Genomic DNA, 22,793 nt, shown 5'->3' on the forward strand with positions numbered 1-22,793 from the left:
CTTGTCAGTGAGAGCCTTGACTTCTCCAGCCTGCCAGACTGCGGTACGATGTCACCCCCCCCATTGTGTCCATCTGTGTCTGACTGATTGTCTGTCATTGTCTGTCTGGTCCTGTGTCCAACTGTGTCTGATCGATTGTCTCTTATTGTCTGTCTGTCAGTGTGTCCATCTGTGTTTGATGGACTGATGCTCTTCGTCTGTCATTGTGTCCATCTGTGTCTGATTGACTGGTGCTTGTTGTCTGTCTTTGTGTCCAACTGTGTTTGAGTGATTCATATATTTGAGTCTGTCATATATTTCTGATGTACTGCTTGCTGTCCATCTTTCCGTGTCTTACACAATGTTGAGATTCTCACTGTCTGTCACTAACCAACTCTCACTGTATGTCTTTGTGTCTGCTTGTCTGTCACTCGCTGTCACTGTCAGTTGTCTGTCAAACAATCTCCCCTTGTGATTGTCTCGCAGTCTGTCCATCTCTGTATCTCTAACTGCCTGTTTGTCATCTGTTGGTCTGTGTGTCTCTCTGCTCCTGCCTGGGTCTATGGCACTCACTGTCACAGTCATGGTCTCTGTGTATACTGATACTGCATGGGACTCTGCCTGTGTGAATGAACTGTACTTGCCTGTACTGATATGGATGTGCACGGGTCTTTCACCGAGTCAGTTCTATTGGAGACATTAGTGTCAGAACAGCCGATCCAAGAGTGGGTGAGATAGGAAGCAGTAGGGGGTTTGGTTTGACAACAAAGTTTAAAGGTTTCAGTGAATGTCTGTGGGAGAAAAGGTGTGCCTCTAGACAGGTCTCCTTGACATGTTTATAGACCAATGGGCCTTTACATTTGAACATGCCTAAAATAAGTGTTCACGTCTTTACCCTTCTTTTTCATTTAAATAGAACTTTTGGAATAGTAAGTAAAAATGGAACTGGAGTCAATGGGAAGTCAATGGGAAGGGCAGGGATATGGACAGGCGTGTGTGTGTTTGTGCTCACAGGGGCGTGCGTGCCTCTGAGGCTGAGGACGGGGTCCTGTAAACAGACGAGAGAAGAGTGCGAGAGGCGGTGTGAGATACGGATATCGAGACAGTCAGCGATCCGAAGGCTACAGCGCACACAATGACATATTTGGAGAAATGTTTTTAACTATGAGTTGCTCGCATGGCAGGGTTTCAGATGCTATGGGCATGTAGAAACAAATCAGGAGAGCTTTCAGCTGTCAGGTGTGAGCGGCGGGGTCTCTCTGACCCCTTCCTCTGTTCTCGTCTCTCTCCAGGTATTTTGCCTGACAAGCCTCCTTCCCTCCTGAAGTGACAGTTCAGCCTGCAGGTCAGTCCGCCTTGCTTGCATCGCATGCGAACAGAAGACAGACACAGGTGATGTGACCATGTGCTCCGCATGTAGGAGCTGGAATTGTAGATTTCCCGATTTCCAACAGGGACACCTGTTTAAAAACGGGTCTTGGAGGCGGATTTTTATAGTCTTGATATTGAATTTAGAACTCGCCAACAGAGGGCCTGAGCCAGGGCCAACTTTTGGTTTGATGAAATGGAAGGATTTCTGCACTATAAATTTCAGGATGAAACAGATCACACAGGTCGCATTCTCTGTGCTGTATAATACTCATACTAAAAATACACTCTTTTCCTCTCTGCTGTACTGTATGGCAATGTGTAGCAGGGTACAGCCTCATACAAGTAAACAGAGAATCCCTTAGTAATACACACTAAAACAGGACAGGAGAGACAGTGAGAGAGAGGAGATCACAGAGAATCCCTCAGTAATAAACACACACAACAGGACAGGAGACACAGTGAGAGAGAGGAGATCACAGAGAAGCCCTCAGTAATAAACACACACAACAGGACAGGAGACACAGTGAGAGAGAAAGGAAATAACAGAATCTTCCAGTAATACACACACACAACAGGACAGGAGACACAGTGAGAGAGGAGAGGAGATCACAGAGAATCCCTCAGTGATAAACACACACAACAGGACGGGAGACACAGTGACAGAGAAAGGAAATAACAGAGAATCCTCCAGTAATAAATACAAACGACGGGACAGGAGGCACACTGAAAGCGTGGGAGTGACAGTTGGGTTCACATCTCTGTTTGCTGACAATTTTTTCACAATGTGTCTGCTTTCAGAGCAGCCATGGGAGACGCTGAGATGGCGGAGTTTGGGGCCGCCGCCCCCTACCTGCGCAAGTCAGACAGGGAGCGTCTGGAGGCACAGACTCGCCCCTTCGACATGAAGAAGCAGTGCTTCGTACCCGACCCCGTGGAGGAGTTTGTGAAGGCAACAATCATAAGCCGCGAAGGAGATAAGGTCACTGCGGAGACCTACCATGGGAAGGTGAGGGCTATGTGTGCATCAGTGTCATCTTGCCAAGTGTATCAGTCACTGTGTCACTGAGTTTAAAAGTCAGTGGATCTCCATTTCTGTGTGGAAATGTTTTGGAGCCTCAGTGTTTTTGTCTCAGTTTCCGCATAAATGTGTCTCAGTTTCCGTATGTCTTTGTCTCAGTGTCTTGGTGTGGAAATGTCTCAGGGGCTCAGGCCTCAGTGTTTTGGTGTTGAAATGTCCCAGGGGCTCAGGCCTCAGTGTCTCGGTGTGGGAAATGCTCAGGGCAGGAGTCTTGGCGTGTCAGTGTGTCTCAGAGCCAATGTGTTGGGGTAACAGTGTGTAAGTGTTTTCGTCTTGGTGTGGCAGTAGATCAGTGTCTCCTTTGTTTTTCCAGACTGTCACAGTGAAAGACAGTCAGGTCGTCCAACAGAACCCGCCCAAGTTCGATAAAATCGAAGACATGGCCATGCTGACCTTCCTGCACGAGCCCGCTGTGCTGTACAACCTCAAAGAGCGTTACGCAGCCTGGATGATCTACGTGAGTAGAGTGCACCTTCACCCCTCTTCACACAGACAGGCTGGAGGGAGGGGAGATCCTGACCACTGCCTCTCTCCTGCAGACCTACTCTGGGCTGTTCTGTGTCACTGTCAACCCCTACAAGTGGCTGCCTGTGTACAATGCAGAGGTGGTCAATGCCTACAGAGGCAAGAAGAGGACTGAAGCTCCTCCTCACATCTACTCCATCTCTGACAACGCCTATCAGTACATGCTGACGGGTAAGCTGGGCTTTGCAAAAATCATTGTGTAGGCTGACTGGCAAGGCACTGGAGCCACTGCCCGTCGTCAGAAGCAGTATTCTGGAGAGGAGGTGCACTTGAATGCACAGACCAAATGCAGTGGGAGTGGGAGGGGGACCAGCCTGTGAGCAACTCCCATGAGGCGGAGAGGTCAGGCAGCACAGCTGGAAGAAGACTCACTCCAGTTCAGGGCTTGGAGCGACCAGTTCTTGTGAGAGAGAGTGTCCCCTGCCTCACCATGAAATATTGTCAAGCCAGCGTGTGCTTGGCTTTGCCTGACGTGTTGGGTCCGTCTGTGAGTTTTGCTGGCAGGAAGATGTTGCATGTGTTCATCTGACCACTCCGCAGAACTTTTTAGACTAAACTGCCTGGTCTGCTGTTGTTAAGAGCACTGGCTGGGGATTTTATGTACAACTGTAGTAGTAATAATAATAATAATAATAATAATAATAATAATAATAATAATAATAATGTTTTTACTCCATTTCAGACAGAGAGAACCAGTCCATCCTGATTACGTGAGTATAATCCAAGTCTCTTCAGAAATAAACCTTTTTAATAACAGCTCACTCGCTCACCTCTCAGGGAAAAGAGGCTCCCGTTTTCCTCAAGGAAATTCACTGATGCTTCCATCATTGAACTGAGGACGCCATGACGCCACATTCCAGGATAACTTCTCTGTCCCCTGCAAAAGAAAAAAATGAAAAGGTTGTCGAATGCAGCTTTGTTTTGTACTGTAAACCGTCCACCCACACTCTCCTGTTCTGTGTTGTTGGCCCGACACAGAGAAGGAACAAAAGGTCACTTCAAGACACGCGACCCAAGCCATGCCAGTCTGTTTGGACTCCAAATCAAACCCTCATTCCATTAAAACACAGGGCGGTTTAATTGTGAGCAATATCTTGTAATGGTAGGTCCCAGGATAAATGAAGTAATCAAACTCATTCTTAAATTAAATCATTTGGCAGGCACCTTTGACCAGAGCCACTTACAGTGGTACTTGGGTGGTACCTGGGTGGCCTGAAGCAGGCACAGCACCTTGCTCAAGGGTACAAGCTGGTGCTCGAACCCGCTTTCCTGCAGTCAGGTGTCCTGCGCCGCAGACACTACTCTGCGCTTGTCAGCAGATTGTCAGCAAGTGCTGTTCCATACAATCAGTGACTGGTGCTGGAAACAATGTGCAGGTTGAAAATGCAGGAAGAGAGGGGAAGAGTAAAGACATGTTGTACAGCGATGACAAGTCTTCAGGAGATTCCTTTCCACTTTAAGTGATCTCGTGAGCCGCCACTCTCCTTTCACGTGTGATCAGCAGTAGAACTCGGTGTCACTACGCAAAATGCCTTTCTGTTTTTCTCATGATCTTTATGAGGGCATGGGGCAATTAGGAATGTGCATAAATGTCTTCACAATAGGTTATGCTCTAACTGGCCAAAATATTAGGAACCCCCCTCAACACATAATGTGTTTGGCCTATATATTTATAATTATAATTTAATCACCTTCAGGCTGTCCAGGTTGTAATGAGGAGTAATGGTGTGTGGGATGGGCACGCACAGTCCATCAGTTTCTCTAGTTTCCAACAGGATTGAGATCTGTGGAACATTCCTCTTGAGGCCAATGCAAGGCATTATTTACATTGTAATTCAGAATGTACAACCAGAAAGCATCCTAAATGAAAACAATGACCAGACAATGCCGGGACTTATTTTTTCCCCAGTGGAGAATCCGGTGCTGGGAAGACTGTGAACACCAAGAGGGTCATTCAGTACTTCGCCAGCATTGCGGCAGCAGGGGGAAAAAAGGACTCAGCAGCTGCTAACAAGGTCAGTTGTTCATCACACTCTCCCAGACCACTACATTTACCACTGTGACTCACTGACATCACTGCATTTACCGCTGTGACTCACTGACATCACTGCATTTAGAACTGAACAGTGCCTGACAGGCGAGTGAGTGCTCATCGACATCTGTTTTTTTGACAGAAAACTGTGGACAGACCTGATAAATGAATGTCAAATCTACATGGTGCGCACAGATTGTATGTGGGTGTACAGCAAGCACCACTTTGCAGCACTGACAGGGCTTATAGACTAAAAGTAGATTAGTCCTGGTTGCTTCTTTAGAGCAGAATGTTGCAGTTGTCACAACCTGGAACAAGTCTCCAGCCATAAGCATTACATTCCTTCAGTCACCGCTTTCTTTAGAAGCATATTTTAACCTTACAGTCATGCTACCATTAAACTTTTAGAGGGGAAACCAAAGAACTAAAAATAATCAGAATGACAATAAGGTTTCCATGGCCCAACAGTGAAGTGATTAACTTGGATTTCTGGGTCTTAAGAAGGGTTGTTTTTAGAGATGGGCAGTGTTTATGTTTTAGAAGTCCATGTAGAGGGTATGTTTGCTGACCCTGAGCCTGTGTCCTGTTCCAGGGGACCCTGGAGGATCAAATCATCCAGGCCAACCCAGCGCTAGAGGCCTTTGGCAATGCCAAGACTGTGAGGAACGACAACTCCTCGCGATTTGTGAGTAACCCCTCTGCTGCTTCAGAGAGCAAGGGTTGGAAGCAGCCCGTACCTTTAAGCACAATCATAAGGAACTGGAAGAGTGCAGGGCTGCCATTCTCCTCTTGAATAGTCTCAGAACCATTATTCCGTGAACCCACTTTAAGGACAGAGCAAACCACAACAGTCCCACTAGGCTCCTCCCGGTCAGTTACTCCTTCTCAGTTTCCTGTTGCTGTCACATGTCCTTACAGCCTTTTCTACCATGGCCAGTTTTAAAAAGGAGGACAAGTACAAATTGGTGGTCCAAAGTCAAAAGGTGAACGTTGGAACACTTCATTTAGGATCCCAGAAGATAATAGCTTATTTGGATCCTAGAATGTCATCTAGCCATTTCCTAGAGGATTTCAAAGAATATTTTGTGATCTTCAAATGAACTTTCAAGAATCTCACTGAGATCCTAGGATTAACAAACATCAAGCTATCAATGAACAAGGCGGGCAGAATGGCCTCAGTTTGTAATCTTTCTTATGTTGTTCTCTTGTTGATTTATGATGACAGGTGAGGAATGGGTTATGAACACAAACCGTTAGCTTGAAGACATACAGTTATGAAGATACTGTAGTACTTTGGTTAGCAAGGCTAAAACTTGGCTCCAGAGGTCAGAATGTTAACCAAAAAGAGGGTTTACCCAGGGTCATTCTAACATGGCTCCTACAGAGAGTTCATGTGTTCCACGCATCATCATAAGCTACTTACAAACACTTCCTTGAGTGTCACTATAAGTACACCGCATTTCTGGTACAGTTAAATAAAATATACACAGATATAAATTACGAGAATACGGTAGACAATCCTGATTTAAATCCATCAACACTCACAGTTTGCAGTTTGTTCAGGGAGCTGTGGCAGAATCTGAGGAAGAGGAGCTGCCACTGGGTGGGCAGGCCAAGAGTACCTTATTCTTAATCAGCAAAGCTGGTGTTTTACTTCACCCTGGCAGCAGCTGCTCATCGACTGTGAAACCTCGCAGGATTGTGTTCTCCGCTGCTGCGAGCGGCGCTCCATACCCAAGTTGCTGTCCGGGAGGAAGTGAATTTCCTTGCCCAGATCTCTAAAGCCGTCCTTTACTGTTTGTGTGCTAAGGAATTTCTCCTGTTCTCCAGTCTCTTCTCCCTCATTGTCTAGCTCAGCCGGAAGTTTGACAAGCTCTTTAAATGAACAATGACTATAATGCGTAGAAACTATGTACAATTGCCTGGATTATATAGTCATTTCCACATCCAAATCATACAGGCTCATGGGGCCAGGGTTCATCCTGGCTTCTGTGTCTTTAAATCAACAAGACCTGCCTGGATTATATATTTGCATGCCAATAAAAATATAAACATGCTGAGCTTTTATACTGTGTTTATATACAGTGCAGTAAATTGTTCATTACATTACATATTTAATTTATTAAATTTATATTTATGGTGGTGAGGTGGATAGCAGTGGGGCCCTGGGTTCAGTTCCTGGGGTGCTGTCTGTGTGGAGTTTGTATGCTCTCGCTGTGTTTGCATGGGCTTCCTCCAGGTGCTCCAGTCTCCTCCCACAGTCCAAAGACATGCTGGTGGGTTAATTGGTTTTTGGAGACCCTGGCCCTGGAGCCAGTGTGTGTGTCTGTGCAGCTGCCCTGCAATGGACTGGCGTCCCGTCCAGGGTGCATCCTGCCTTGGGCCTGTTGCTTGCCTAGACAGGCAAAGTGACTGAAGTGACTGGCGTGGTTAGAAAATGGATGGATGTACATACTGTACAGTAAATTGTTTATTACTTCACTCACATATTTTATATTTTAAATGAATATTTAATCATAGAGTGTTAACCAAGACAGAGCTGCCCGGGTTCGCTTTAGCTGAGGTCTTGCAGTACAGCGGGAGAGAAAGTTATTGAAACAGGAAAAAACATGTTTTCAGTCAGGCCATCTCTGAGGCCCAGTTGCAGGAGGAGCCTGACAAGTTCAGTGATGCTGTTCTGACTTTCAGGGCAAATTCATCCGAATCCACTTTGGAGCCAGGGGGAAGCTGGCATCTGCAGACATTGAGACCTGTAAGTCCTTACCTTGCTCCCATCAAGCGTTCTTGTGTGAGGATCCCCTCCTCCAAATGAGAACAATAGCGAAACTCATATTTCCCTAGTAATCCCTTCCACATTACAGTCTCTTAGACTCCAAACGTACTGTTGAATGCTGAAATGAAAATGTAATAAAACGTGGGTTCAATGGGGCTCTTGGATGGCAAGGAGGCCAAAGAGTCAGAGATATTGTCTACTAGATTTTAAAATTTGGCATCAGCTGAATAGGCAGTTTGATATGCTGGTATAACCTGGAACAATGGCTGATCAATCAGCAATTCATAGCAGAATGAATCAGAAAATATATTGCTGTTCTAGAGACAGCACAAAAGAGAGTAGCCAGAGTGAAATTACATGGGAACTTAATTCAGGTGTTAAAATTTCTGACCAGATCAATGGAGGGGGATTCTTCAAAACAATCTTTAAGATTGGCAGCAGTACAAGGACCAGAAAAGTAGAAATTAAACCTAGAACATTTCAGTTCTGCCAACAAAAAACACTTTGTTTCACAGAGGACAGTGGAAGTCTGGAAGCAACTCCCCAGTCATGTGGTTGACACTGCCTCAGCTGGATCATTTAAGACATGGATTGATGGCATTCTTAGTTCATTCAGCTATAAAAGAGCAAGACAGGTTGAATGGCCTCCTAAGGTATTCCCCTGTTCTTATGAAGATGTTTGTTAGCCGCAGCACCTGGGGAGTCCAGATGTGGTCGCACACAGTAATATTCCGAATTGGGTCACTCCAGATTCATTCTCCTCTCCACAAGCAGCCCTATGGGTCACAAAACTTCATGTTTCATCTTCAGGGAGGGAATGAAGGGCCAGTGAACAGTTTGGTTTTTCCCCTCTATCTGCTATGTCCATCATCTCTGCTTCTCTGTGTTACGCCACACAAATGCACGCTGTGTGCTGACATAACACTCCGCTCTCCCTCACGTTCCTCTTCCTGTGTCTTCTCTCTCAGACTTGCTGGAGAAGTCTCGAGTGATCTTCCAGCTCAGGTCTGAGAGAGACTATCACATCTTCTACCAGATCCTGTCCCAGAAGAAGCCAGAGCTGCTGGGTGAGTACATGCAGTACTGACTGCCATTGGTTAAATGACAGCTCAGGGCGTCTCCTGTTCCCACTCTCTCTGAATCAGGGTGGGAGTTACAGACTCTGCAGAAAGCAGATTAGAATGAAGTCTTGATGCTGTGCGGCTCACCTAAACATATCAATGACGGCAGTGCAGCGTAAAAAACACAAGTGGAAGGTGGGAGATATCTAAGTACTAACTACTTGGCTCTCCCAGGTGTATGTCACACTCTGTCACCACATGCCTGATTTCCTGTCTTTCCATTACAGAAATGCTTCTGGTGACCAACAACCCCTATGATTATGCCTTCATCTCACAGGGGGAGACCACTGTGCCCTCTATCGATGATGCAGAGGAGCTGATGGCCACTGACGTAAGCACTCTCCTCCATCACAAGCATAGCCTCTCACCAGACGTTCATATGTGTACACAGTGGGGAATCGTCCTCCCATTGCTCATCTAGCTGGCACACTCTCTTGCTGCACTTGGGTTTTAGGCTAAAAGTATTACTTTTATAGTCGAGTGCATTACTGTTCTGCCTGTCCACCCAGAGTTCATTAATTGCCAGTCTTTCAGGAGTGTTGCTTAGTTTCCTGTCATCTTATCTTTAGACTCAGAATAACACTGTGGAATCAGCCTTTACACTCAGTTACAAACCAATACAGCTAGGGGAGACATCCCAAATTCGAAGTAGGTGGCCAAATCCTTACACTGTGATTGTTCCACATTCATGACAGCGCCAGTCTGCTCATTTAGCCCTTCCATCAGGGGTACCAACACTTTCTGCACCAACACAGCACCCTGTTTAACAAATTGAATTTATTCTGTGGTCACCTAATGAGGAACGTATAGTGCACCCACAGCGTCTTGTACAAATGATTCAAGGATATGCAAACGACATACTCACTGTAGACAAAGTACATAACCTTTAAATAAATGCCAGGAGAAAGATTTTTTATGTATCCAAAGAGGTATGTTAGTGATATGAAATGATAAAGCAGAAATGTTGAAGCAAACCAATCTTCTCCTCCTCTTGTTTGTTATATTTTAATGTGTCCTCTGGAGCCAAGGATGACTTTTGAATCTGCAGACGCTGCAAAACCTTAAACTGGCTTTCTCTATCACTCCTGCAGAGCGCCTTCGATGTGCTGGGCTTCACTCAGGAAGAGAAAAACAGCATCTATAAGATGACTGGAGCCATCATGCACTACGGCAACATGAAGTTCAAGCAGAAGCAGCGAGAGGAGCAGGCAGAGCCTGATGGCACTGAGGGTAGGTCTGGTGCCTCTTGCTCCCTGGCTAAATATTTTGTGTACCTTAGGAGATACCAAGTAATTCATCTGGAATTTGGTCAAGGATGGAGCAAGCTGTGGTGGATTTACCATAGCATTTAAGCATTGTATCTGTCATTACTTCCACTGGTGGTGAAGTCAGTTGAATCACTAGTGTTGATTCATTCCTCTGTTGTCACCGGCGGAATGGATCCACAGTGGATTCCAAGTGACTTCAGCTGGCAAAATGCTGTGTCTGGGTGGCCTTTTTCAGTAATTTGTGTTACCAGAATCTTCTGAGATTCTAACCAGAGATCTCCCAAGCCCTTTGAAGATAACCCAAGACACTCAACACCTTAGAAACATATAAAGTACACAGGCAACTAGTTCAGGTATTCCTTCATCTTGATCACTGCTTTGCTTGCTATATCTGAAGCACCCAAGAGCTCTTGCCTAAAGACACCACTTTCATTGACCTTGTTTTTCTCTCCTCACATGCAAAGAGGCAGACAAATCCGCTTACCTGATGGGCCTGAACTCTGCTGACCTTCTGAAGGGTCTGTGTCACCCCAGGGTCAAAGTGGGGAACGAGTGGGTGACCAAGGGGCAGAATGTCCAGCAAGTGAGTCTATGAACTAATGTCACAGGGCTACTGCTACAGTCCTGCTGTCTCCTGTAAGGATATTTACAGCCTTAGAAACTGTTCAGAGAAGAGCAACAATAAGAGCAAATACTTCTTTATGCCAAGAGTTATGGATGTTTAAAACAGGCTTCCTAGCCAGGCAGTTAAGGCACAGACTTCTCAATCCTTCAAGAAATGGCTAAATGAATTTACAATTATCTTAACTACTGGTGCAAAATGAGCCAGATAAGCCAAATGCCATCCCCTGGTTTACATTCTTTTTTGTTCATTCTTGTCTTGAACCCAAAACGCAGAACCCATTAAAAACTGTTTGCCATAACTATGGAACATACCTAATATTGCACACTTCCACTAACCTACACCTGCACATATACGCCTCGCATCCTGTCGTATACTGTGTCTCTCTGGTATTCTCCCCTCCTGCCCGTCTACTCCCTCGCGGCAAGCTCTCTAGCTCACTTTCCTGCAATAGTAAGGGGGGGGGGGAGGGTTCGGAAAACCACATTAGGGGAAATACTTTATACATATTTGTCTTCTCTTGCAGTCATTAGGATCTACAGTAACACAGCTATTGAATAGGCTTTTTGTGCATGTCTGGGCAGCTGAGTGGAGGACTGAATGATGGGTATTCTCTTGGCTTACAGGTGAACTATGCTGTTGGTGCCCTGGCGAAGGCAGTGTATGAGAGGATGTTCCTGTGGATGGTGGTGAGAATCAACCAGACTCTGGAGACAAAACAGCCCCGCCAGTACTTCATCGGTGTGCTGGACATCGCTGGGTTCGAGATCTTTGAGGTGGGTGTATTTTTCTGACTTTGAAAATGAGTAGATAACGGCTCTTTAAGAAAGGGGAGATCTATTCTCAGTACTGATGTATTCATCCAAAATCATCTTAAAGATACATACAGTAATATTCATTGTGTTTTCAAGATATATCAGGGAAATACACTGTTTCTAATGACTAATGGAACAGTAGGAAAAATGTACATATACTGGCATACTGTACATTATTGGGACAAATTTCTGACACAGTTTTGGATTTGAAGAAGGGTTCTTCCGCTCTTTCCTGTAAAGAAATATTCAGAATTTTCATTTATTATTATATATTTCTAAGTTTTATTTAATTGACCTCTTAAAACACCAGGATTCCCAATGTCTCTTGCAGTTCAACACCTTTGAGCAGCTGTGCATCAACTTCACCAACGAGAAGCTGCAGCAGTTCTTCAACCACCACATGTTCGTGCTGGAGCAGGAGGAGTACAAGAAGGAGGGGATCGAATGGGAGTTCATTGACTTCGGCATGGACCTGCAGGCCTGCATTGACCTCATTGAGAAGGTTTGTCAGTCACATGAGAGCACAGAGGCACTGCAGGTTCACACAGGTGGTGAACACAGCAACACAAAGAAGAGTAACTTCAATCTGAGTCTTGAGTGTCTATGAAACAAGGTAGCCCACTACAGATCTAGCACTACACACCTTATGTAGATACTCTGTAGGGCTGTCAGTTCCTCACAGAGTATTGCTGCTCTATTGTGGGTCATGTTACTGTAGCACTGGTGTCAGTGATTGCTCTCCTGAAATGCTCTAGTATCTTTGCCATCTGTAGTCTATCTCTCATTCCAGCCCATGGGTATCATGTCCATCCTTGAAGAGGAGTGCATGTTCCCCAAGGCCAGTGATACTACCTTCAAAGCCAAGCTGTACGACAACCATCTTGGCAAATCAGCAAACTTCCAGAAGCCCAGGATTGTCAAGGGGAAACCAGAGGCCCATTTTGCCCTGGTTCACTACGCTGGCACTGTGGACTACAACATCAATGGCTGGCTGGTGAAGAACAAGGACCCCCTGAATGAGACAGTGGTGGGGCTATACCAGAAGTCTTCTGTCAAGCTCCTTAGTGTGCTCTTTGCCAACTATGCCAGTGCTGATCAAGGTAGGGATGGTGAATACTTGATATGACAGAACAAAAGAACTTTGTCATGTGTGTTTTCTCTCTTTGCTTCTGAAGGCCCACCCTCATTTCTGTTTTGTGCTCAGTTATGGCAGAAACAGGCAAAACCAAAGAAAAGAAGAAAAAGGGCTCCTCCTTCCAGACAGTGTCTGCTCTCCACAGGGTGAGTAGTTGAAAGAGCTTGAGTCCTCCTTCCAGACAGCATTTTCTCTTCAAAGGGTATAAGAAAGCATTAAACGTTAGAGGCTAGATATTGTCTCCAGCCTTCAAAGCTGACAATTTCTAGAGAAGTCTTCTGAGCTTTCGTCTCAGACTAAGTATTTCCATGCACAGGAGAACCTGAACAAGCTGATGACAAACCTGAGGTCCACCCACCCTCACTTTGTGCGGTGTATCATCCCCAATGAGACCAAGACACCAGGAGCCATGGACAATCCCTTGGTGATGCACCAGCTGCGCTGTAACGGTGTGCTGGAAGGCATCAGGATCTGCAGAAAGGGTTTCCCCAACAGGATCCTGTACGGAGACTTCAAACAGAGGTAAAATGTGACAGCAGTGTCTTCACTATCTCCTTGTACATGTATAAACGTGACACTTGACACTGTATCCTTTCACAGGTACCGGATTCTGAACCCCTCTGCCATTCCAGAGGGCCAGTTCATGGACAGCAAAAAGGCAGCAGAGAAACTCTTAGGGTCCCTGGATATTGATAACCAGCAGTATAGATTTGGACACACTAAGGCAAGGGTTCATATCCACTTATGTAGATTTCTTGATGAGGATGGCAACATCTGAGAAACATCACCCTTTTCTTCCTTTGATTTTACCCTTAAAATAGGTGTTCTTCAAGGCTGGTCTGCTGGGTCAGCTGGAGGAGATGAGAGATGAACGCTTGTCTCTCATCATCACTGCTATCCAGGCCAGGTCCCGTGGTCTTCTCTCAAGAATTGAGTACCAGAAGATGGTAGAGCGCAGGTCAGGATTGCTTGTCCACATACAAGCTCCATAATTACAAAGTACTAGGAAGAAGGAGAAGAATAATTTGTTTATGTGCTATTGCATCCTTTGGACTCTGGGATTCCATGGGCATTGACAGACAATTCTTTCCATCTGGCAGCCTAGCAAGTATTTAATATAAATTGTGCTTATTAATGTATAAATACAAAACAGATTTGCTTTTCTAAGATTTACACATTCCTGTCATACCTGAATATAAATAATACGTTAAGTGAAAATCAAATGACAATCTGCAATCTATCAAAATCTGTTGTCCTAAAATAAAGGAAACTGTGAAACAGTGGTCCTGGTAAATATTCTGTGGAACTGCATGCAAGAGTAGGGGTGTTGGACTCCCTAAATGTCCCCTTAATTCTCCTAAATTGAAGCAATTTCTTACTGTATGCCTGATACGTTGTTTAGTGTTTATGGCACATGACTGCTGTATGTGGAGCTTCAATGGTACATATGGTGGTCACATGTATTGATATATACTGTAATAAATCTTGATTCAGACTATTTATAACAGAAAAAAACAAGTGGAATGCTTTCTTATTGCTGCAGAGATGCCCTGCTCGTGATCCAGTGGAATGTCCGAGCCTTCATGAGTGTGAAGAACTGGCCCTGGATGAAGCTCTTCTTCAAGATCAAACCTTTGCTAAGATCTGCTGAAGCCGAGAAGGAGATGGCCAACATGAAGGAGGAGTTCCTGAAGCTCAAAGAGGCCTACGCCAAATCTGAGGCCCGCAGGAAGGAGCTGGAAGAGAAGATGGTCTCTCTTCTACAAGAGAAGAATGACCTGCAGCTGCAAGTTCAGGCTGTGAGTTCACACCAATATTTAGTTTATATTCTACTATAACAATTAAGTGGGTTCTGTCAGTTATTCTTGGATGGGTGGTTGTGTACACAACACTCTACCTTCAAGCTGTATTTAACCTATTCATGTTTTAAACCTATAGTTGAAAATCAGAAATGTACTGGTGGAAAAATGCTACACCTGTTGATCATATACAGTAACTCAATTGGTGAACTCCTTTACAGGAACAAGATAATCTTTGTGATGCTGAGGAACGGTGTGACCAGCTGATTAAGAACAAGATCCAGCTGGAGGCCAAAGGGAAGGAGCTGACAGAGAGGCTGGAGGATGAGGAGGAGATGAATGCAGAGCTGACTGCCAAGAAGAGAAAACTGGAGGACGAGTGCTCTGAGCTGAAGAAGGACATTGATGATCTGGAGCTCACCTTGGCCAAAGTGGAGAAGGAGAAGCACGCCACTGAGAACAAGGTCAGCCTGCAGCACTCTCTCAGTGTGTCTGCCTGTTGCTCTTCTGTCTGTGTGTCTGTCCCACAGTCTGCTGAGTCCCTGCTCTGTGCTAACAGGTGAAGAACCTGACTGAAGAAATGGCAGGTCTGGATGAGATCATTGCCAAGCTGACCAAGGAGAAGAAGGCTCTGCAGGAGGCTCACCAGCAAACTCTGGATGACCTGCAGAGTGAGGAGGACAAAGTGAACACGCTGACCAAAGCCAAGGCCAAGCTGGAGCAGCAGGTCGATGATGTGAGTCACTCAGATTTATTTGGAATAACTCTTTTTTACAACATACAGAGGAACAGGAATTGCAGACTCATAAACACTGTAAAATATTAGATCTTAATTGAGATGGTTCTTGTGATTTATTTTATCAGCTTGAGGGGTCCCTGGAACAGGAGAAGAAGATAAGAATGGACCTTGAAAGAGTCAAGAGAAAGCTTGAGGGAGACTTAAAGTTGACCCAGGAGTGCGTGATGGACTTGGAGAATGACAAGCAGCAACTGGAGGAGAGGCTTAAGAAGTAAGAATAAACACAAATCTTCTAAATCTGGTAATTTTACAGAAAGATGATTTAATATGAGTCATACTACTGTTCTTCATCAGGAAAGACTTTGAGATCAGCCACCTGAACAGCAAAATAGAGGATGAACAGATCCTGGCAGCTCAGCTCCAGAAGAAACTGAAGGAACTTCAGGTGACTTCATGTTCTAGTTTCAGTGAGACTGTAGCTCATTGTCAAGAGCTGAAATATGAGCTTGTATTCTCCCTGTTCCAGGCTCGCATCGAGGAGCTGGAGGAGGAGCTGGAGGCTGAGAGAGCTGCCCGGGCTAAGGTGGAGAAGCAGCGGGCAGACTTGTCCCGGGAGCTGGAGGAGATCAGCGAGAGGCTGGAGGAGGCTGGAGGGGCCACTTCTGCCCAGATCGAGATGAACAAGAAGAGGGAGGCTGAGTTCCTGAAGCTGCGCAGAGACCTGGAAGAGGCCACTCTGCAGCATGAGGCCACAGCCTCCACACTGAGGAAGAAACATGCCGACAGTGTGGCAGACCTTGGCGAGCAGATAGACAACCTGCAGAGGGTGAAGCAGAAGCTGGAGAAGGAGAAGAGCGAGCTCAGGCTGGAGCTGGATGATGTGGTCTCCAGCATGGAGATGGTAGTCAAGTCAAAGGTAAACAGAACGCTTATCTACATGTTTTAAATAAAATGATTAAATGCATTGATAAAATGTAGTCTATGAATTCAAACCATGCATAAATCTTCTACAGACAAACCTGGAGAAATTGTGCAGGACATTGGAAGACCAAAGTTCAGAGTACAGAAACAAGTTTGAAGAATGCCAACGATCTCTCAATGACTTTTCAACTCAAAAAGCCAAGCTTCAGACTGAGAATGGTAAGGATAGTTTAGGAGAATGTTACTGAATGTTCACTTTAAAAAAAAGATATTATATTTTCAACTTTCACAGATGAACTTCTAGGCAGCTGGAAGAGACTCCTTGAAACAGTCCAGTTTCTTATCCACTGTGTTGTCATACTAGGGGAGCTGTCCAGGCAGCTGGAAGAGAAGGAGTCTCTAGTTTCCCAGCTGACTAGAGGCAAGCAGTCCTACACCCAGCAGATTGAGGACCTCAAGAGACAACTGGAAGAGGAAGTCAAGGTAATTACTTGGCTATTTTCACCATAGTGTGTTAAAGCAGGACTCTGTGCCCAGACTCTGATGTCCTCTGTGTGTTTCTGTGTCCTCAGGCGAAGAATGCGCTGGCTCACGCAACGCAGTCCGCTCGCCATGATGCAGACCTTCTGAGGGAGCAGTATGAGGAGGAGCAGGAGGCCAAGGCTGAGCTGCAGCGCAGTCTGTCCAAGGCCAATGCTGAAGTGGCTCAGTGGAGAACCAAATACGAGACTGACGCCATCCAGAGGACAGAGGAGCTGGAGGATGCAAAGTAAGGACTGATGTCCAATACCTACTTCTTATCTTTGCGTTTGTATCCTTTCTAAAATTTAAAATGTGTATAAGTGTGATTTGATACTAAACATTTAGTTGCAGTTTAAAAGGTGCTGTTTCATTTGTTCTCCTGACAGATAAGCTTTTTGTTTGCGTTATGTTTAAATTAGAATATAAGACGAACAAAAAGTTTGTCTGTTTGCAGACTGTACGACTGTGCGTGTGGTAAGTGAAGAAGTGTTTGAGCCTGTGGCTTAAGGAGCTCCTCTTGCCTCAATCATTCACTTGTCTGCCTTCCTCCTTCCCAGGAAGAAGCTGGCTCAGAGGCTGCAGGATGCAGAGGAGGCCGTGGAGGCTGTGAACGCTAAATGCTCCTCCCTGGAGAAGACCAAACACCGGCTGCAAAATGAGATTGAAGATCTGATGGTGGATCTGGAGAGATCTAATGCAGCTGCTGCGGCTCTGGACAAGAAGCAGAGGAACTTTGACAAGGTACCACTGGACATGGGTCTGAGTGATCTGAGGGAGACCTCAATAAGCCTCTCTGAAGCCCCTGTGTTCAATGTGCTTCCAATGGTCTGTTCTGATCCCACCAGATCCTGAGCGAGTGGAAGCAGAAGTTTGAAGAGTCACAGAGTGAGCTGGAGAGCTCCCAGAAGGAGGCCCGGTCACTCAGCACTGAGCTCTTCAAGCTGAAGAACGCTTATGAGGAGTCTCTGGAGCACCTAGAGACTCTGAAGAGGGAGAACAAGAACCTGCAAGGTTAGGATCTACACTGAGCTCTCAATGTATGTCAGAGTTTGAAACATGAGCCTGTGTTTGAAATTTTGCATGACTTGTTTCTTCAGAGGAAATCTCCGATCTGACTGAACAGCTCGGAGAGTCAGGGAAAAGTATCCATGAGCTGGAGAAGCTCCGCAAGCAGCTGGAGCAGGATAAGGCTGAGATCCAGGCAGCGCTGGAAGAGGCAGAGGTGGGGAAACAGGAAAGGGAGTTTGGTATAGACACCCAGCTCATCTCACGAGGAGTGTGAAGCAAATTATCCACACGTTTCTCTCATTTTTGCTGTATGGATTCTAATGGTTTGTCACCATCATGAAATTTGAGAAGGAACGTTTTTGGCATCTGCAATTGTTAAATACAGCGAATCCATTAGAGGTGGATATTCAGAATGTTCTCTATCAAAAGGCAGGGTTTGCAATCTTAGCACAAATATATTTAAGAAACTATAGCAAATTCTTTTTTGTGATTGTCTTTGTTTGACTTCTTGTTAAACAGCTTCTGTTGTTTTCTGACAGGCCTCTCTGGAGCACGAGGAAGGAAAGATCCTGAGAGCCCAGCTGGAGTTTAACCAGATCAAGGCCGATATTGAGCGCAAGCTGTCTGAGAAGGACGAGGAGATGGAGCAGGCGAAGAGGAACCACCAGAGGGTGGTGGACTCGCTGCAGACCTCCCTGGAGGCAGAGACCCGCAGCAGGAATGAGGCCATGAGGCTGAAGAAGAAGATGGAGGGAGACCTCAATGAGATGGAGATCCAGCTCAGCCAGGCCAATAGGCAGGCGGCAGAAGCCCAGAAACAGCTGAAGAATGTCCATGCAGCCCTTAAAGTAAGTATTCCGTTTTCCCTTCTAGGTTAGAGAAATGACAAGAGATGACAACACAATTGTAGGCTTTTTGTCAGGAAGTATCTACACATTGCAGGCCAGAGCTTCCAAAACTGTATTACTGACTAAAAAATAGTTTATTCCCAAGCAAGTTTATATTAAAATAAATGAGCTTTTTAACACCCATGAGATTAAAAATATAATAATAATGAAAATTATTTACAAGACATCTTAAAATATCATACAGGTTATTGACATGCAAACATTTCAACTAGAAAAAAAAAATTGATTTCAGAACTAGTTTACAGTAGGAGGTTGCTCTGGTAGCCAAGAACTTTGTTCTTGTTCAAAATGAAATATATATTATTTTAGTCTTTTTAAACAAATTAGCACATCTACCATTTTATAGAACTGAAGTTAATCCACCTGTTGTGTTTCTCTCCCTCTCCCAGGATGCTCAGCTGCAGCTGGACGACTCCCTCCGTGTCAACGATGACCTGAAGGAGAACATCGCCATTGTGGAGAGACGCAACAACCTGCTGCAGGCGGAGCTGGAGGAGCTGCGCTCGGTGGTGGAGCAGACAGAGAGAGCCCGCAAGCTGGCGGAGCAGGAGCTGCTGGACGTCAGCGAAAGGGTGCAGCTGCTGCACTCCCAGGTACTGTCATCCTGCAGGTTCTTCCGCACAGTGTGGGCTCTAAGTGTAGAGCCTCACGCTCACCCCTCTTTCCCTGTGGCAGAACACCAGCCTGATCAACCAGAAGAAGAAGCTGGAGGCTGATACGTCCCAGCTCCAGACGGAGGTGGAGGATGCTGTGCAGGAGTGCAGGAACGCAGAGGAGAAGGCCAAGAAGGCCATCACTGACGCTGCCATGATGGCAGAGGAGCTGAAGAAGGAGCAGGACACCAGCGCTCACCTGGAGCGCATGAAGAAGAACATGGAGCAGACCATCAAGGACCTGCAGCACCGTCTGGACGAGGCCGAGCAGATCGCCATGAAAGGCGGCAAGAAGCAAGTCCAGAAGCTGGAGGCCCGAGTGAGTGTCTGACAGATTGTGCCACTGCCTGAGTGTGCAGAACAGCTCTAGAGTCACACAGAGGAGAAGAGACTAGCTTGAGCTGGTAACAGTTTTCATTCAATGTCTCTGCAGGTGAGGGAGCTGGAGAATGAGCTAGAGGCTGAACAAAGAAAAAGTGTAGAGTCCGTGAAGGGAATGCGGAAATACGAGAGACGCCTCAAGGAGCTCACCTACCAGGTATCTCCTGTTCTTTCCTTATATCTGTTTGTAATGTCCTGTGTCTGTGTGTGTGACTGGCATGGGTCTGTGTGCGTCTATCCTGCGTCTGTGAGTGACTGTCCAGTGTCTGCGTGTCCTGAGTGCATGATTGTACTACATGTGTGGGTCCTGTATGTGTGGTATCAGTGGTGTCCTGAGTAACACTCATCCTGTGTCTGACTGTCCCTGTGTCTGCACAGACGGAGGAGGACCGTAAGAATATGGCCCGCCTGCAGGATCTGGTGGACAAACTGCAGCTGAAGGTGAAATCCTACAAGAGAGCTGCTGAGGAGGCTGTAAGTATCTGACAACACCATCCCCACTCCGACACACAGGCCTCAGTGTTTCATCCTGAGTCTCAGGGCTGACGCCCAGCTGTGCTGCTGTGTGTCTGTCTGTGTCAGGAGGAGCAGGCCAACACCAACCTGGGCAAGTTCCGCAAGGTGCAGCACGAGCTGGACGAGGCCGAGGAGAGGGCTGACATTGCGGAGTCCCAGGTCAACAAGCTGCGCGCCAAGACCCGTGAAGTGGGCTCCAAGGTCAGTGACCCCAAAACCATGCCAGCCCTGCACTTCTGCCAGTCCCTGCCCCTTCCTTGATTCAGGCTTCCTCCCTGTTGGCTGTGTCTCCTTTACAGCTGCCTCAGTTCACAATACATCAGTGCTGCCACTTATTGTGTAAGATGACTCCTGCTGGCCAGATTTAGTATACATGCGAAATGACTATGAACCTGCTTGATACACAGTGCACTGTTCAGCTGATACGTTCTGTCTGCCGCTGATGTACCAGGTGTTTGGAGTCTTTGCTGAGCATAAGGAATTATGAGAATCTGAAAACCATTTTCTACTGTATTACGGCTAATATGAGCCAGATAATGGTCCAGTTAAGTATGGTATAGTATCTTCTTACACATGATTTTCTGGTTTTGGAGCAGAGAGCTATCAAGGTACTTTTTTCTCACATGTCTTTGTTTTGGGATTCCTCTCAGGTTCATATGAATCCATGTATTCATTCCTTCTGTGTTTCTACTGAATTCACTTCTCAAGGGGAGAAAAACATTAAATAATCTCAATCTCTTGTTACTGAAAGCTTTTTTGAGCAGCAGATGAAAAAAAAAGGGAATTGAGAAAATCCCTGTGGTTCACTTGTGGTCATAATGTCTGACAGGATCTTACCAGCTAGGAATATAACAACCTCAACAAACTGGCATCTCTTTTACTCTGTTTTTTATGATTACCTCTGCAGCACATTTTTATAAAGTGCAAATTGTGGTTTTGAGAATCCTTTTTGTCACTCAGCTGACTTTTCCAGTTTCATTGGACAGTAAAAATGAGTGTCAGCATGTGGGTGGATGGTGAAAAGACAGCCCTGGCTTACTAACACCAACCCCTGAGCATAAGGGCTTTTCCAGTGCATGGTTCACATCCACTGAAAGGTGCACCTCACCGGTGGAGAGAAACCTTACAAACCAGAGAATACAAAACAGCTTCTAGCTGCGGCTCACCACCCTTCTCTCTCTGTCCATCTCTCCCTCTCTCCCTGACAGAAAGGGCTTGATGAAGAGTGAAGCTCTCAGATGGACCTTTCTGAAAACCTCTAGTCTGCTGTGCTTTAGTCCCCCTCCGCTTTCTCTCTGCCCTTCCTCTAATTCTGTAGAATAAAACTGGTTTCAAAAGCATTTCTCCTGTGTCCTGCTCATGGTGTGTGTGTGTGTGTGTGTGTGTGTCTGTGTGTGTGTGTGTGTGCGTGTGCTGATGTGTGTAAAGTTGCAGAGTGTATGCCGTGGCAGAGTTCTCCAGCTGTTACCTAAAGCAGACGCTGCAGCTAACCCTCTGCTCCTCTCCTTGTTGGATCCCTCATGAATCCTAATCCCACTGACCGGACTGGTCTGGGACACTGGGTATATGATAACTCACTGGGAAACTGACTGCAGAAAAAAATTTGCTATACTCTGCTTAGAGGATTCCTCCCTGCATAACCTTACAGGTAACGCAGCTTAAACCGGCACTTTAATTTTTCCCCTTTGGAGAACCCTGACACCCACAGCGACAGAGCAAATCACACTTCATCACCCCCGTCTTCCCATTAACCTTTGAGGGCCCCAGCGAAAGTGCAGAGGGCTGGGGGATTAACAGGCTGTGTGTCACTGAGCGGGGCTGCGGCAGCTGCGGGGAGGTGACGCAGTGCGAGAGAAAGTGGATGTCAGGCTCACAGAAGAGAAAGGTCAGGCAGGCGAAGGGTTGAGACTGACTACTCCCACTCACAAACAGAGCTCTGTGCGAGAGCCAGGGTGGGGACAGCTCACACACCACACAGGTCTGTTACACACTCGCACCAACAAACACACAACACTGGGAAAACCCAGTCTGTCACATACAGTACACACACCATGGTGTGACAGCCAGGCGAAAAACCTATTTTGCACATACACACACTGAGTGACAACTTTGGAAGATATCTGAGTATAACACACACGCATAAACTCTCTGTTACACAGGACTGTGTTACTGCCTGGGAAGATATCTCACTCCATCACATGCACACACAACACTGATTGACATCCAAAGAAGGCAACTTACAGTCAGGGAAGACAGCTTAGTCTATCGCCCTCATTTAACCATACACACAACAATGAGTGACAGCACAGGTGGATAACTTACTCTGTCACGGATATCATATAACTCTTTTATTGCAGTCAGTTAGTATCAGTTAATGTATTTTATTGCACACGCACAACCATGAAACAGTTTGTCACCGTCATCGCAGAGTGAAAGTCGGGTTAGATAACTTATTCTGTCACATTCGCAAAACCACACACACACACACAACACTGACAGCCCGGGTGGGTAACGTATTCTGTCACACATACACTTCTAACACTCAGTTCATTGACATCTTTCTGCACACACGCATAGCCATGAATCATCTTTCACACACACTCACACATGCTGCACAAAAACACACA

General features: G+C 46.0%; 1 protein-coding gene and 1 long non-coding RNA gene across 5 annotated transcripts in view; one reads left to right on the forward strand and one right to left on the reverse strand.

Moving 5' to 3' along the window:
• On the forward strand, window positions 1-21,506 carry LOC107075961 (myosin-7). The gene is made up of 39 exons (XM_069188002.1): window positions 1-43; window positions 1,272-1,324; window positions 2,149-2,356; window positions 2,742-2,885; window positions 2,968-3,124; window positions 3,636-3,663; window positions 4,863-4,968; window positions 5,578-5,670; window positions 7,674-7,737; window positions 8,727-8,825; window positions 9,107-9,210; window positions 9,971-10,109; window positions 10,612-10,730; window positions 11,396-11,545; window positions 11,916-12,086; window positions 12,375-12,684; window positions 12,789-12,865; window positions 13,036-13,241; window positions 13,320-13,443; window positions 13,541-13,677; window positions 14,263-14,518; window positions 14,740-14,982; window positions 15,078-15,254; window positions 15,383-15,528; window positions 15,612-15,702; window positions 15,784-16,173; window positions 16,271-16,397; window positions 16,543-16,661; window positions 16,751-16,947; window positions 17,258-17,441; window positions 17,546-17,711; window positions 17,798-17,922; window positions 18,248-18,556; window positions 19,006-19,209; window positions 19,292-19,588; window positions 19,703-19,807; window positions 20,029-20,124; window positions 20,233-20,367; window positions 21,375-21,506. Exons 3-39 carry the CDS (start codon window positions 2,156-2,158, stop codon window positions 21,393-21,395), a joined length of 5,817 nt encoding a protein of 1,938 aa, XP_069044103.1. The 5' UTR covers window positions 1-43; window positions 1,272-1,324; window positions 2,149-2,155; the 3' UTR covers window positions 21,396-21,506.
• LOC107075964 (uncharacterized) overlaps window positions 3,723-22,793 on the reverse strand; it is a 25,889-nt gene continuing 6,818 nt past the window's right edge. For 2 of the 4 annotated variants that reach the window (XR_011189290.1, XR_001477417.2), the window contains exons 4-5: window positions 11,108-11,214; window positions 10,694-10,781 (exon numbers count right to left, since the gene is read on the reverse strand). This is a non-coding gene — a long non-coding RNA (uncharacterized lncRNA). Of the gene's footprint in view, window positions 3,831-10,693; window positions 10,782-11,083; window positions 11,215-22,793 lie in introns of those variants that run through there. The other 2 variants (XR_011189289.1, XR_001477418.2) reach the window with 2 other exon arrangements.

This window comes from Lepisosteus oculatus, chromosome 4, assembly GCF_040954835.1.
Source record: "Lepisosteus oculatus isolate fLepOcu1 chromosome 4, fLepOcu1.hap2, whole genome shotgun sequence".
NCBI classification, from domain to species: domain Eukaryota; kingdom Metazoa; phylum Chordata; class Actinopteri; order Semionotiformes; family Lepisosteidae; genus Lepisosteus; species Lepisosteus oculatus.